Here is a 15,482-nt window from a genome sequence, read left to right on the forward strand (position 1 = left end):
TTTATTGGCCCATAGATGGTCTTTGTGGCTTGGTTACCATGATTTGATTTTGAATTGACACACAACATCATTTCCATTGAGGTGACCGGTGTAACTCCTTCAGATTCTTTCCCCCTCAGGCTGGCCTCAAGCAGCTTCTTTCCTGTCATAACAAACTGAAGCCATTTCTTTTTTAAAAAATCATATAGGAAGTACTGGAGTGGGAGCATCTCTCAGGCTTAAGAGCTGGCAGCCTGTACAATGGAAGGAAAGGCAGCCCTATATAACAAAAGGTGGAACTTCAGTAGTTGAAACTCCCTGATGAAGCAGCTGTGAGGTCTGAAATGCATTGGGTTTCAAATGTTTTCTCCTACTCCTTTGCTTCCTGCTCCCCACCCCACCAACACACAATTTGCCTGGGGAGTCCCCCTTTTCTACTGCATTTACTGAAAGCATGCATTTTGACACTTCTTGTACTTCCATACACTTGTTGTGGACAAAGGGATGTGTTTTGTCTCCCTCCCTGTTTTTTCTGAAGGCTGGATATCTAAACAGGTTAATTGATGGGCTGCATTAGTCAGAGAGGTGCCATTGGGCAATATGGTGGCTTTCAAATTGGTCCAAGAACTTTTGTGTTCCTTGGAAGCTGATTAGGTGTTTTCCCCATGAGAAGATGGATGGATGACAGCATCACTCCTGATCTTCCCTGTGGTGCTCAGCTACATAAAAGTTCAAGGAGGGGTAGTTGAGCAAGTCCTCTCTCTTGCAGGACAACATTGAGTTCCCATAGGCCTGGTCAGCACTTTGTATGAATGGACTATGAACCTTCTGGGAGTTAGCAAACACGCCCTGGGATCCTTTGGGAGGAAAGGCAGTATATTAATTCAATAATCAAACACAATGCTAGGGGCAGTGTTATAATTTCTGCATTCATGCGTAACACTAGGCAAAGCTGCATAGTTTTAAAAAATCATAAATGGCACATGCAGTTCAAGAGATCCCACTTCACTCTTGCCTCAGTTGACTGGGCAGCAGACCATGGTGCTGCTGGCTTAGCGTCACACCTGAACCAGCATTCATGGTTTGTTTCCCCCCCAAACAACAACAACAACAACAACAACAACAACCCCAAAACATAACTATAGCAGGAGGCCAGGGAAAAGTGTTGCCTTCAGATTGTGGTTTGCGTTGGGAAAGCCAACCACATATGTGCTTGTTTGGATGTTATGGTAAGCTAGTCACCCCTTGGTCTGCTTTCCCTGCTTAGCCAAAGGAAGAGCAAAGTGGGAGCATTCAGACAATGTATTGGTGCATGCAATATGTGTACATTATGGTAGCTTGGTGTTATATTCAGCAGGTGCAGCCAGTCGGAGCAAGGCTTGCCTTCAATCCACGTGGCCAGGCTCGTGCAGTGGAGTCCAATACATTTCTGGTCTTGAAACACACACACAGCATTACACAGACCAAATGATCATTGGGTCTGGCATTTTTGTTAATATGCTAATAATAATGTTTAAAGTTTGTGGGTAGAAAAGTCAGGCTTAGAGTGTTTCCCTTTGATTTTACATAAATACATTTGAAGAGTTATAATGTTGATTTTCCCTCCCCACTGTTCAAGTTTGATTTACTAGAGAATAGCTTGAGCCACACATGTGATAAACCTCCTGCTGCCAGCAGTTACAGACTTGCCCTCTGGCATGTTTTGCAGTGGGAAATACCCAGTTCCCAGCATTTAATGAAAGAGCTGGATGCAGTAACTCACTCGCTGCCTAATCTTGGAGAAGTAATGTTTGCTTTTACCTAGCGGAGGTCTGGGCCTTCTGAATACCCGTTTCGTCATTTTCAAACTGTGTATTCTAATCTCCTCCTTTGTTCTTCCGCTGTGAGTTATACAGTATCAAATGAGTTTACGGGAATGAAAGGATGAGTTCCCATTTTGATTAAATGCAGGCATTAAGAAGAGGCAAGCAGATCTCCTCGTTTAATGGTGCATTTCTTGCCCTTTGATACTTGTTCTGTGGGTGGGTGTTGTGTTGGAAATCAGAAATTCTTCTGTGGAATTAGGTTCTCTAATAGTGAGCCTCTTAACGGCCACATCGCGCACCATTTGTTAAGTGTAGAAATGTAACAAGCTGGAGGGCTCACTATATTTGCTACCCTGGATTGCAGCTTTCAGCTGAGCGGGCACTCAGTGTCAGTCCTGCCACAAGACGTGTGGAATAACCCTTGCAAGTAAAATAAATTTTATTGACATTTAGCTTGGATCCAACGGCAGCTGTTCACCTCACCGTACCTGCCAGGCAGATGTCTTGGTAGTATGATCATTGTCAAGAGGTGGGCCCTAGGCAGGTGAGGAACACACCCAGTTGGCCAATGAGCCACTACACCGCATCTCAGCACAATGGATTTAGAAGTGTCCTCCTGGATGCTGAAAAGACCTTGTGATTATGTAAGGTAAAAATGGCCCAGAACAGACTTTCTAGCCTGGTCCTTCAGATGTTGTTTGGCTACAGCAGGGCTGTCTTGCTGTACTCCATCAACATCTGGACAGTACCAGGTTGACAAAGGCTGACCTAGATCATGAAAAGAGAAAAATGCAATTAACTAAAAAATGTACCTCCATCTTTGGCAATGTGCAAAATGCACCAATGGTTGCACAGATGCTTGTGCAACCATGTTAGTGGCATTTTCTCCATCTGGTACGCCGACTGAGACCCTACCTGCCTACACACTGTCTTGCCAGAGTGGTACATGTTCTGGTTATCTCCCGCTTGGACTGCAGCAACACGCTGTATGTGGGGCTACCTTTGAAGGTGACTTGGAAACTATAACTAATCCAGAATGCGGTAGCTAGACTGGTGATTGGGAGCGGCCGCCAAGACCACATAACAGCGGTCCTAAAGGATCTTCATTGGCTCCCGGTGCATTTCCAAGCACAATTCAAGGTGTTGGTGTAGACCTTAAAAGCCCTAAACGGCCTCAGCCCAGTATACCTGAAGGATTGTCTCCACCCCCATCGCTCACCTTGGACACCGAGGTCCTCCTCTGAGGGTCTTCTGCCAGTTCCCTCACAGTGAGAAGCAAAGTTACAGGGAACCAGGCAGAGGGCCTTCTCGGTAGTGGTGTCCTCCCTGTGGAACACGCTTCAGATGTCAAGGAAATAAACAACTATCTGACTTTTAGAAGACATCTGAAAGCATCCCTGTTTAGGGAAGTTTTTAATGTAGTACACAATTCCCCGTATAATCCATGTTTTAAGATGGTGGGTTCAAGACAGAGAATCAGTGGTTTTGCAGCTTAAATATGCTGGAATTTAACCAGGAACAGCCAGTGTGGTGTCCCATCAACTATTTTGGACTACAACTCACTGCATCCATAGCCTGGAGGGCACCATGTTGGCTATTCCAAGACTGAAGCCTCCTATCTAGTGTAGGGTTGCCATAACTTTGTTTTTGTTTTAGTTGTTGAGCTCCCCCCCCCCCCAAAAAAAAATCTTTTTTAAAAAAATGAAGTTTACAAGCTATTTTTAAGACAATGCATCAAAATCTACACTTCCGAAATGGGTTGCCATGCATCCGGATTTTCCCAGACACTTCAGCGATTTCCGCCCGGACGCTGCTTCTGACTCCCGAATCATGGGTATGTCTGGGAAATTCCGGACATATGGCAACCCTAATCTAGAGAGCAAAAATGCTTTCGTTGAATCTCCAGTGCAGAGATCTCAACTTTTGATTAAAACACACTTGATGGCTCACGGCAGAAGCATGAGGTGCCTTCTATGAGAGAGCTTGTGCTTGAGATGACATGCAGGGATCTGAAAGCTCTGTTATATAGGTCTAATCTGTCTCACACATGGAAATCATCACTGGATATTGCATGCATGAGTTCACTCTTGAGTTCGGAGCTCTGAGGGGAAGCCACCAAGGACTTGGAGGGCAGTGTCTCTTCCTCAGTAGAATGGTTGGAACCAGCTTGTTTTATGTAATAGGTCTTATAAATTATATTAATATACCAGTGTAATTTAATAAAAAGATCATAGGAACCCTAAAGCTTATAGTAAAAATGGCATTTTACTTTTTCCCTCCCTCTTTCTTTTTGCCTTTGGCGTATCAAGCATTATCTACCAAACGAATATAATAGTTTCTGAAAGCTTGTATAATACATGGCCTCTCTTATTTAAGCTTTGAAGAAAATGTCTTCTGCAAGCGCACGGCTGGCAAGCAACATTTACTGTTCAGATAAATTGAGCGCAAAATTCTTTGTGTTACAAGGGTTAGAAGCAAATTTTACATTGTGCAGGCAAGGACGATTAACCCTCCAGTCATTTTATATATCTATATAGTAGTAGGTAACTTTTTTTTTTTTACTTTCTGTATATAGTTTTCATGTTTTCCAGCCCAAACATAAGGCTCAGCCATGGTTAAGTTGAATTGTGATTTGGTTCAGTGTCCGAATTGACGAAATATAGTTATGGTTTATTTCTGTAAGTCCCTGCAATGGAGACAGAGTGAAGCTGAAAGGGTGGAGAATAAGATCAAATGGTTCTGAACCATTGTTTGTTAAACATGCCATGGTTTGAGTTCTAAACCATGTCTGTTGCAAACCATAGTTCATTCAGTGTGGTGGCTGATGTCCTATGCAGATTACCTTAATTCTAGGGATAATGAACAGATGCCAGGTGTAGGAGGGAGCAATGGGATTGCACTTGTTGCTCATGCTTTCCTCCATGTTTTGATTGGGTTGTCTTCACAGAGTCTACATGCAGATCTAGGCTGTATGTAAAAGAAACATTCAGTGCTCAGATCAGGAATGAGAAGAGCAGGTTTGATAGTGCCCTCTCCCTTCACTGATTATCACCTGAAAAGTTTGCCTGCCTGAGTTACTGAGTTGTAATCCATTTAAGATAGAGGTAATCTTTCTTCCCTCTAATGGAGCAAAGTAGTTTTCCTGTTAATATGGGAAGCTTTCAAGCAAACATTCAACACGTACACAGTTTAGAGATGGGTTCTTGCTCCACGTACAAATTGCAAATGAAAAATAGAATCCGGATGGTTATATTTTCCCTTTTCTATTTTAAAGATTGTTTTACCATAGTCTGAGCTTCTTGGTATGTGCCAAGTTTTCATCATATGGTTGTATTGCCTTAGCTTTAATATCAAACTGTCAGGATGCAACTGACATTCAGAAATACTAAACAAACAGTTAAACCGGTTAAAGTATTGGCGTGCATGATTAATGTTCTGCAGTGCATATTATCAAGAGTAGGAACCCAAATTCTGGCAAAGCAAGAACATTTACCACTGTTAATCTAGAGATTCTTACCACGGCCTTGGGCAGCAAACACATACTACACCAGGAACTGAGAACCTGTTGTATGTTGGACTTCCAACTCCCATAATCCCCAACCAGCATGGACAGTGATCGGAGAAATTTAGTCCAAAAGTATCTGGAAGGTCACATGTTCTCCATCCCAATGCTACATTATAGTTCTTTCATGGCAGAGGTAGAAAAATTCCCAACATCTTTCATTTATTTGTTAATTAACAGAATTTATATATACACCACATAATGCAAGTGTCCTCTGCAGAACAAATACAGCTATTGAAAATACAATGTAAAAACCCTTACTGTAAAAATCTGTGTAAAACAGTGCATAATGACCGTGTGCCCATTTTTTTTCTCATATGGCAGTGTTGAGATCCTTACTGTGGTACCAGATTTCACAATGTACACTAGCTGTCTGCCAACTATTGATGAGTCAGACACCCTTTTATACTGCCGTTGCCTTGGGAAATGCTCCCTTTCCGAGAACCAAGGTCAGTTGTCAGATTGACAATCGTTGCACTGTGAGCATTATCATCCTACATGAGGGAGGTTATTGCACAACTGCGTTGTGTTGCAGGTCATAGGTATTGGTTTCTAGCATCCATCATGTTGGGTGCGAAATGAACAACAATGAAAAGTTTGTTTTTGTATGGCTTATAATGATGAAGGTAGTATTTACTGAGATCTGTTAAAGTAGATATACTTGGAGTGGATTTTCTTTTTGGCAACTGTTGAGAGAATGTACTTCCTCAAACTTCTGATCACCTCCCTTACCCCTATCTGTTGCTCACCAGTATACTGTGAGTCTTGTTTCTGCTTCTCCGTGGCTGATTCCATGGTTTGCAATATGATCAGAGTAGTTAATTTAATATTGACAACAGTAGTCTGATTAAACTATTTCCACTTCCACTAGGTTCATTTTAATAAAACCAAGAGTCTAAGTTTTATTGTTTGAATTGAAAAGCACGTGCTTTATTCATGCAGTTGCATAACTTCTTTCACCTGCAGTGAAATGCCAGAGTTGGATTTAAGGATTCCAGAGGTTTGCTTGCTAGCTTCTCAGTAAACTATGGCATTCTGGTGATGCTTAAAATTTTCTATAAGGATTCTATGAACCACAGTAGGTGTTTTCTTTTTGCATTGAATTTTTCTGTACACCTGGCCAATAAAACTTTTAAAGGGGGAATTACAAAAGCCCAATATTTGATCTTCTGAGATTGACTCCTTATATTTGTGTGACTTGGACTAACTCTCGTAGAATCCCGATGAATCCCATACTGAGCAGAGAAGCATAAAATTTGGTAACATATATTTCAATAACATATAAGAAAGGGGGATACAAGGCTTGTAATCAATCACATGGCAAAAAATAATAACATTTAAAATATAAATTATGCACACAGTGTTAAAATGTATCCAGTGAAATGTTAAGTTTAAAATTAAGCACTCTTTTTTAAAAAGTACAAATGTGAGTTGTTGCATTCACAGTTCCTGGGAAGTAGAACAATTCTTGATATTGGAGCATAGTAACACGTCCTTATTATAAATTGTTTTGTTTGTAAATATCAGGACATTGTCCTCGGGGTCATATGAGATTGTTCACTTGAAGAGTTACTAAGAATTCCAAATACTGGCATATTTCACTGGATACATTTTAACATTGTGTGCATCATTTATATTTTAAATATTATTATTTTTTTGCCATGTGGTTGATTACAAGCCTTTTGTTTGACTTACTATACCTTAATTTTTCAGCAATAGCTATGGACCAGATTTGACCCTTACAATATGCTTGTAAAGGACGAGCATAGTTTGACAGGGTACAGTACTTGCCTGCTCCTTCTGGTCATCTTTCATTTTTATTCATGGATATGCAAAAACATGCCTAGTCTCCAGTACTTTTATTTCTCTGGAAAAGGAAATTAAGCCTGTAAAAGACTGCCCTGAAACTTCCTATTTTTTTGGAAAAGGGGAGACCACATAGCAGCATACTGTTAGATATATATTAGCAGCAAAACACCAATGTGAAATTGATGCATATGTCAAACCGCATTTTGCAGTTGTAAATGAACATCAGTAATGCACAAATTTGGCTTTGATAACCACAGCACTTACCGCCCCCCCAAAAAAAACACCCCTTAGCACTTGCAACTGCTGTGAGTTTTACTGCTTCTGACAAATCTGGCAACACAAGCTTTTAACAAAAGAAGATGCAGCATGGCATATCCATGTGAATTTTCAGCTCCTTGGGCAGTTTTTCTGGTGATGTGAAAGGCAACGGAAGCCTTATAAACTGGATCATTTCCCATCTTAATCAAACTTCCTTTGCATCCCCAAAGCTAATTGGAGTCCTGTCTGGTGCTCAGTTTGGTGCACTGAGGATGTGGATAAGCAAACATTTGCCATAATGCTGAACTCAGGCCTTTGTCAGGAGGAGTGGAGAGAAGGTGGAAGGGCAAATCTGTGCTTAATTGATAATGGAAATTCCCAGCAGGCAACTAGGAAGAGATGCTTACTGATGCTGTTTCTGAGAAGGTGCAGCGAAAAATATGTATAGGAAAATAGCTGTACCTTTTCTAAATTAATCTCAAAAATGTTAGGTAAGCAGGTCCAACTACATCTTGCATTGTACCAAAGTACTTCAGTTGGAAGCCTTATCTAATGTATAAGATTAAGCACCTGCCTTAAGCATTATAGAAATGCTTGAGTTTTAAAATCTAGCTTGACCAGTGTTAGAAACTAAGATATAAAAGCTAGGAGCTAAAAGGCACCTTAAACCTAGGTTATGGGCACAACAACAAAATGTCTAGGCACATTTTTTTTAAATAACAAGAATACAAAGCTGAAAATGAATGAACTGGTACTAAAATGTTATGTTTGTTTTTCACATGATCTAGTCCTTCCCCTGCCCACCTCTCTAATATTCTGAAGAGGGTCTCTTCTCCCGTCTTCAGAGAGTAGCTGGAAGTGGGGAGGCAGAAAAAGGTCCTTTCCTTCCACTCTGCAATTTTGATCTGAAATCTCAGCTGCAGTACTGTGCCCAGAGCTCAGAAACTGCTCACGCTAATGAAAGAAATTCCCTGTCACAAAATGTGCCTAGAACAATGGGAGTTTCGAACACCGAGCTTGACTAGGCTTTTATTCTTTTAAACAATCTATATTATTTTTTGTGCAGAGGCTATACAATAGCAATTTTGTTTGGTTATCAATGTTTTGCAGGTTCCCATTAATTCACTGAAAAATTGCAGTGCAAGACTTGTAAGAAGTGCTTTATCAAAAGGAGGAATGGGAAGCTTCTAGCAGTTGTTTTGGATTTATTGGTAATATGATGGGGGTGTTAATGCCGTCTAGACATAGTGAGATGCAAATGAAAGAGAGCTGATCCTTGCAGAAATTGTAATAATAGAGTATGACTCTTAGATTTTGGCCTTATGCAGCTGTTTTGATGTATGGCTTCCTGCAACAGAGAGAAGTTTCATCAACTTTGCCAATGAGGAGACGCAAAATGGCTCCTTAAACCAAGGTTGCGGTCGCCAAAACAGAATGTCTAGTTGCCAGTTGGGGGCAAGACGGCTCTAAAGTCTTATTTTTCAATTGATGGACTGACTGTGATTGATTCTCAGTTAAACATCGGGCTAGTTCAGATGACAACTTTGAGCTAGGTTAAGAGCTTTGAGAGGTTAAAGCAGAAAAGATACCATATTTTTTTGCTCTATAAGACTCACTTTTTCTCTCCTAAAAAGTAAGGGGAAATGTGTATGCATCTTATGGAGTGAATGCAGGCTGCACAGCTATCCCAGAAGCCAGAACAGCAAGAGGGATCGCTGCTTTCGCTGCACAGCAATCCCTATTCTTGTTCTGGCTTCTGAGATTCAGACTATTTTTTTTCTCGTTTTCCTCCTCCAAAAACTAGGTGCGTCTTGTGGTCTGGTGCGTCTTATAGAGCGAAAAATACGGTACTTGATCCAGGGACAGTCCAAATATATTGTGGCCTATTCCGACCTGTTTTTCTTAATGGTGACTGCTCCTGCTCAGGCTGCACAGAAAAAGCAATTTGGTTCCAGAATTCATTCTGATTGTGCAGATAAAATATAAGTGATAGAATTCCACAGGACGGGGCATTAGTGTGTGAAAGCAGTCCAGTTCCAATGCTTCCCAGGTGGTGGAGATGTCAGGCACCATCCTTGTGCCCAGGCATCTTCACTTGGCCGCAAGGGGTCGAAAGCCAGGTGCAAAATGCACCCGACACATTTCGAACACTGCTTCTCTGTCATGGCATCCAAGCTGCGCAATTTCCTGCTGTGGAAGATCTGACTGCTTCCTGCCATTGTGGCATTTACATGCCAAGTAAAGACTGTTTTATATCAGGGGTATTTGATGGGCCAGAGAGTGCCTTTAGCACAATCAGCTCTTCTTGTTTTTGTTGTCAGTCTCAATTCAGCTGTTGATTACTGAAGAGCCCAAAGTTGGCTACTTGTCCTGGAGCCAGATTCAATCCCACTGGCATTGGCAAGGAAGGGAGGGAGCTAGAGCGTAGTCAACCTGAGCAGTTTGTTGGCGGAACTGGCCAGGGAAGAGGGAGGACTTGTTTTCTCTCGCTGAAAGCATTTCCCTTTGCCTCCTTAGTGTAGGATAGGCAGGAGGCGGCTCAATAAACCGTCACTCATTACCATGACATCCTGAGCCTTTTTATGTAACACATTATTCCTGCCCACTGTGCCATTTGTTGGCATGTGATGGGTTACAGCCTTGCCTCATTTGGCCTTTCTGCTGAAGGATTGGTCATCCTTTCCCATTTAAGTAGTCTTGCATTGGACAAAGTACTTGTTGCTTGCTTTGTTCCAAATAATTACAGTGACCAGTGCTGTTGACTTTTTTTCTTTTGCGTTACGACCATTTGAGGTTAACGAGACAGAAGGAAGGAGAGAAGCCCTTTCGTTTAATTACTTTCGGATTCGTGTGCTAATCTCTTTCCTCCGTTTTCCCTGTCGCCAGTTGATCTCCCATATGGGTATTTCTTGTTTTTGTGGCACCAGCTGCTTCTGTGGAGGTCTGCCAGGCCCCGATATGCCTGGTGGCTGTCATCTGGCTGCACTGATGAGAAAGGATACACAGTTTTAATGGTTGGCATTCCTTTTTCAGTCTGTGGTTCAAGTCAGGCATCAGGCCAGGGACCTTGGCTATATGGAGGATCTTTCCCTCTGAAGAGACCTGCAGTCCTGAGGGAAAGGGTGTTTAAAAAACACACACACCAAAAAAACCATCAAGCTTTTAACTATCCAGCAGCCTGGAGGAGTGGGAGTGGGTGAATAGACACAGCCACAATGGGGTATTGAAAATTTGAGTTTGTGGGGGTTGTTGGGATTGCCACTGCAGTGCAATGCTGTATCTTAGAGAAAGGGGTGGGAAAAGTTTACACCTTTTTAGGATACTCTCAAGCTTTTAGGGATGCTTGAGGAAAGCTGTACATGTCTTCCCTTTTTTCGCTTTATGAACAGGTACGCCCGTGTATAGATTGAAAAGGAGAATGGCACTTCTGGGTTTCATTTCCTTTTGGTAAAAATGGTGTCACTCATATGCGTGGGAATATGTACAGATGGATGAATATATTTGGGGACCAGTTGCAGACATTTTGTGTTTGGTGAGGGAGCATGGGTGAACCAGAGTCCTGCTCCAGCTAAATTCCCGTGCCTGGTTGCTGGGAGGAGAGGGTTGAAGCACATTTGTGCTCTCCCTAACCTCCTCCTTTGAGCCTGTTCGATCTCCCCAGTCCTCCAATTTCTGTAAGAATTTACTTCCAAGAGCTGAAAAAAGACTGTTGTTCTGCACCTTGATTGCCTATCTCCAGCCTATCTCTAGCCAAGTAGCCCATCTCTCACTCACTGCCCCTTGGTTGTTTGTAGGTCATGTCATTTTAGGGTGTGGAGCTTAATTTTTGTGAATTTATTCAGTGAGGGGTCTTAAAATATAGTTTTGGGTGTGTGGGATTTTTGTGATTGGAAAACATTTAGCTGGGTAAGTCTATGTTTGATGCTTTCTGAAAACCAAAGAATTGCAATTTTACCTTCTGAAAATGTCAGGTAATGCTAAATAAAAATTAATAATGATATATACTATAACTGCAACTGCTTGACAATCATTTTTCATGATTTCTGTGCAATTTTACACACATTTTACTTAGCGAACAAAACTAAATTATATGAATTGTACCAAAACATACTTGTAATTCCCCAGTCATGTTGCAACTTCTTAGTGCCCCTCATTTTTGAAATTTGAAAGCTGAAAAATTCAATGCGCCCCAGATTCAGCTCCCAGGACAATCACCTGACTGGCTTGTGATTGTCTTGACACTGCCAGCTGTTAGTTAAGGCCCACCTGGATCAGAATTCTTTAAAAAGTGTGCTGTTGTCACACAAAATCCCTCAACTGACCCTTTATGCTGTACATAAAGCCAAAAGACTATAAGTAGCTATAATAGGATAGGATGTAATAGACACTTGTTTATTTTATTCTTCCTCTTTCTTTTCTATTTTGAATAAATGTGGCAGAATTTGACTGTTGGGGTCCTGGATGCATTTGTATGGAAACTTGCAGGATTATTCCAGCTTCCCAATGTTCCTAGTTCCTTAGTTTATGCTAGGTAGGTGCGTGGGTGTATTTGTGTCTAAGGCTGGATGCTATCTCTGCTTCAGAGCTCTCTCCTGTCCAAGATTAGGAGTATAAAGGGGAGTGGTGGCAGCCGACTTAGTCTTCAGTTTGACTGGCCTACCTAAACTGGTAGTCATGGAATGAAGGCGACAAAAAGCCCTTTATGCTCACCCCATTGCATCTGCTATTTGCCATAGGTAGCGAGGTGAGTAGCTGTTTTAGAGAAAGGGGGATTGGGAGATGTTAGGAAAAATTTTAAGGTTGCTTGTTCTTGTTAACTGCATATCCCATGTAAATTAAGCAACACTTTTTTTTAAATCTGTAATTTTTTATCTTCCCCACCCCCCACAGGATCGACTTACAGCGTACTGTCCATAATGCCATCAGACTCTGAAAGCAGCAGTTCTCTCAGCAGTACTGGTAAGAACCGTGCTTGTGCCTGTGGTGTTGTGCCTGTTTGCTTCGAGTTGCATGTTGATTGTGAACAAATCTATCTTCTTGTTCATAATACACACAGGTGAAATAGCCGAGAACTCTGTTGGAAGTGCAGTACTTGTTCTTGCACAACTAGGAGTAGTGATTCCGCACATTGTATTTGTTTGGGGGGGGGGTAAGGGGAAGATCTGTTTTATAGTTCTAGGATTGTGTTAAGGCATGTCTAAACTGCTTCTGGAACAAGAGAACACCATGACGGAAACCAGAGCGCACGGAAACCCCATTTACCATCCCACCGCAGCAGTACCTATTTATCTACTTGCACTGGTGTGCTTTCAAACTGCTAGGTTGGCAGAAGCTGGCACAGAGCAACAGGAGCACACCCCATCACGTGGATTTGAACTGCCAACTTTCTGATTGGCAAGCCCAAGAGGCTCAGTGGTTTAGACCATAGCACCACCTACGCTATATTGTAAACCCACCCAAGCACCAAAAATATGAGGCTTTGAACGAACTTGGTAGCAGTTGAACTATGCCCTGCTGCTTAGTGGTTCACAAAGAGCATTGGCCTGGTTTACCGTGCCTTTTTCTAAGTTTTACTCTCTTGCATCATGTGCTTTTTGAGATGCCAGTGAGATGTGAAGAGTGATTCTTTTTACTTCTATGCATAGATCTTCCCCCACTGTTGTGCGCCTCACCCCTGGCCCTTGCATAAGTAGTTTTTTAATCGCATCGTTCTGACATTCTGATAGAAATGGCAGGAACAAGGACACTTGTTTTGCATTTAGGAGCCAAGGTCACACAAGGAGATACCTTTCTTTAGAAGCAAGAACCCCTGCAACTCTTTCCAAGGTTCTCTGATGCCCGCCAGCCCATATGGCCTTGCACTTCCCTTGCTAGCCATGTGTTGTAACTGCAGGCACTTCTGCCTGCAGATACAACACATGGCTTTACAACTGCAGGACTTTGTGTGTATAGTACATTGGACACAATACTGTGTTGATGAGACACATCCCTGTTAGATGAGTGAGCCTACTTTGGTGACTAGAGTGGAAACTGGCTACCTGGAAGCAAGCCTGAAAAAGTGACCCACATACTGATTGGTTCTCAGGGCTGAGTGTGGAAGCAAAAATTGAGTTGTGAAGCACTTACTTAAGCTGACAAAACAAGCTGCACTTGGCGGCAGTTGTAATAAATATGTTATGACAAATCCAGTTTGTCTGAAAAGAGGCGCGTTACCGAAAGGTGGGGGAATAATTTAGAAAAGGGAGCTTCGGTCTCCAGGCCCAAGCGTGTTGGAAGGAATTGGATTGGCTGGAGTGAAGGATGGAAATGCTGTGGCATGAAGCAGTCAGTCAGGTGGAAAAAAGAAGACAGAGCTTAAGCCCAGGTCACTTCCTTCACACTGAAGTGAGCTGTCAGATGAAATAAAAAGCCTTTTAGCATTCAGCTAGAAATGTCCTCTGTAAGGAAAGGGATGAGTGTTGCAAATCTTCCACATCCCCTGAAGCTAGAGGGCTACTTGAAGCATATGCCAAGTCACACTTGACAATGCTAGGAAACCTTTTGTGGTAATGAAAAACTCAGGCTCCCTCTTAAATTGAGCAGAGAGAATCTGTTTCTGGGGGACATTTTAATGAAGAGAAGGGCTCTGGGACTTATTTCAGAATTTCCTCCCATGGAAAAGGCAGAATTTGAATCCCTTTGGCTCTGGTTTGTTTGTTTTATTGCTTTTGTCACCATTAGTGCTTCAGCTTGCTCCACAATGCTCCAGTTGTCAGCATTTGCTTTTTTAATAATCTCCAGATAGCCTAGGATTAAGTACAAAATCGAAGTAAGAAGAATAGGTAGCTGAAGACAAGATACCGCTCTGTTATTTTGATAATCTTTGGGAGTCATTCAGGTGGCACTCAGTGGTATTTAAGCTCGTCTCCAAAGCTACATGGTGTAGAAACTTGACTTCAGTTCTGAATACATTGTGTTTCGATAACTGATTTTAGGGGATAACAAATCAACAAAACAATTGTTGGTGGAAGCATTGTGGATAGCACGCCAAATGTGTGCACTTGACCACAAGTCTGTCTTTATTGCAGCCATGCATGGCCCTGGCAAATTTATCAGTCTTTTCCTTTGGAATAGCTTGTTCACTTATCCACCTTTTCTGGCAAACAGATTGCTTGGGTTTTTTTTGAAAATGCTCTTGTCTAACCCCCTAATTCTGTCCTTGTTTGTGTTTGGCAACAGGTACAACGGGTAAACCATCATCACCACCCCCTGCAGTCATTGATGTGAGGCAGATGAATGAGAAACTGGAGACCATTTTGTTTCAGCTCCGCCAAGTTACCCGTGAGAGGGATGAGTTGAGGAAGCGTCTTGCACTGTCGTCTCCTGGGTCAACCTTTGACGACTGCAGGTAAAAGACTGAACGGTCACATGAGGGTATATTCCCAGGTCTAATGCGTGTGCACTTGGGCATGGCTCTTTTCCACGGCACAGCTGTTTGAGTTGGGGGGGGCAGCTAAGGATGCCTAGGATGGCTCAGTCAGAGAGCATGAGACGCTTAATCTCAGGGTTGTGGGTTACAGCCCTGTGTTTGGCAAAAGATTCCTGCATTGCAGGGGGTTGAACTAGATGGCCCTAGATGACTTCCAGTCTTTGTTAACTAGTGATGTTATCTTTGCAAATTATTTAAACCACCAGTGGCCAACTCTGTTCCATGTGGGTACAGAGTATGCTTAATGTATCATTTTTGTTTCATATAAACTAACCTTTGGGGGAGAGGTGCATGTCTTCATTCACCTTAATACTTAAAATGTTTGATGTGTATTCATGTGAATGTTGTGTTGAGGTCATGCTCAGCTGAAATCTATCTTTGTGGTAGGCCTAGCCCCAAGCCAAACCATGATTATGAAAGGCTGAAGATTCAGTGCATGAAGGCAATGTCCGATCTGCAGTCTCTACAGAACCAACACACCAAAACTCTAAAAAGATGTGAAGAATCTGCTAAGGAGGCTGATTTCTATCAGTAAGTAAAGGCACACAGCATATGCACAGAGATGTATTTTGGTTTCCTCCTACCATTACTATGTGTCAGT

General features: G+C 42.2%; 1 protein-coding gene across 27 annotated transcripts in view; it reads left to right on the forward strand.

Moving 5' to 3' along the window:
- DLG5 (discs large MAGUK scaffold protein 5) overlaps window positions 1-15,482 on the forward strand; it is a 112,517-nt gene that overhangs the window by 33,086 nt on the left and 63,949 nt on the right. For 16 of the 27 annotated variants that reach the window (XM_083440226.1, XM_083440219.1, XM_083440218.1 and 13 more), the window contains exons 2-4: window positions 12,304-12,372; window positions 14,632-14,800; window positions 15,236-15,412. In XM_083440226.1, the coding sequence (XP_083296352.1) occupies window positions 12,304-12,372; window positions 14,632-14,800; window positions 15,236-15,412 (415 nt within the window). The remainder of the gene's footprint in view (window positions 1-12,303; window positions 12,373-14,631; window positions 14,801-15,235; window positions 15,413-15,482) is intronic. The other 11 variants (XM_083440232.1, XM_083440212.1, XM_083440234.1 and 8 more) reach the window with 2 other exon arrangements.

This window comes from Podarcis tiliguerta, assembly GCF_965153285.1.
Source record: "Podarcis tiliguerta genome assembly, chromosome: 5".
NCBI classification, from domain to species: domain Eukaryota; kingdom Metazoa; phylum Chordata; class Lepidosauria; order Squamata; family Lacertidae; genus Podarcis; species Podarcis tiliguerta.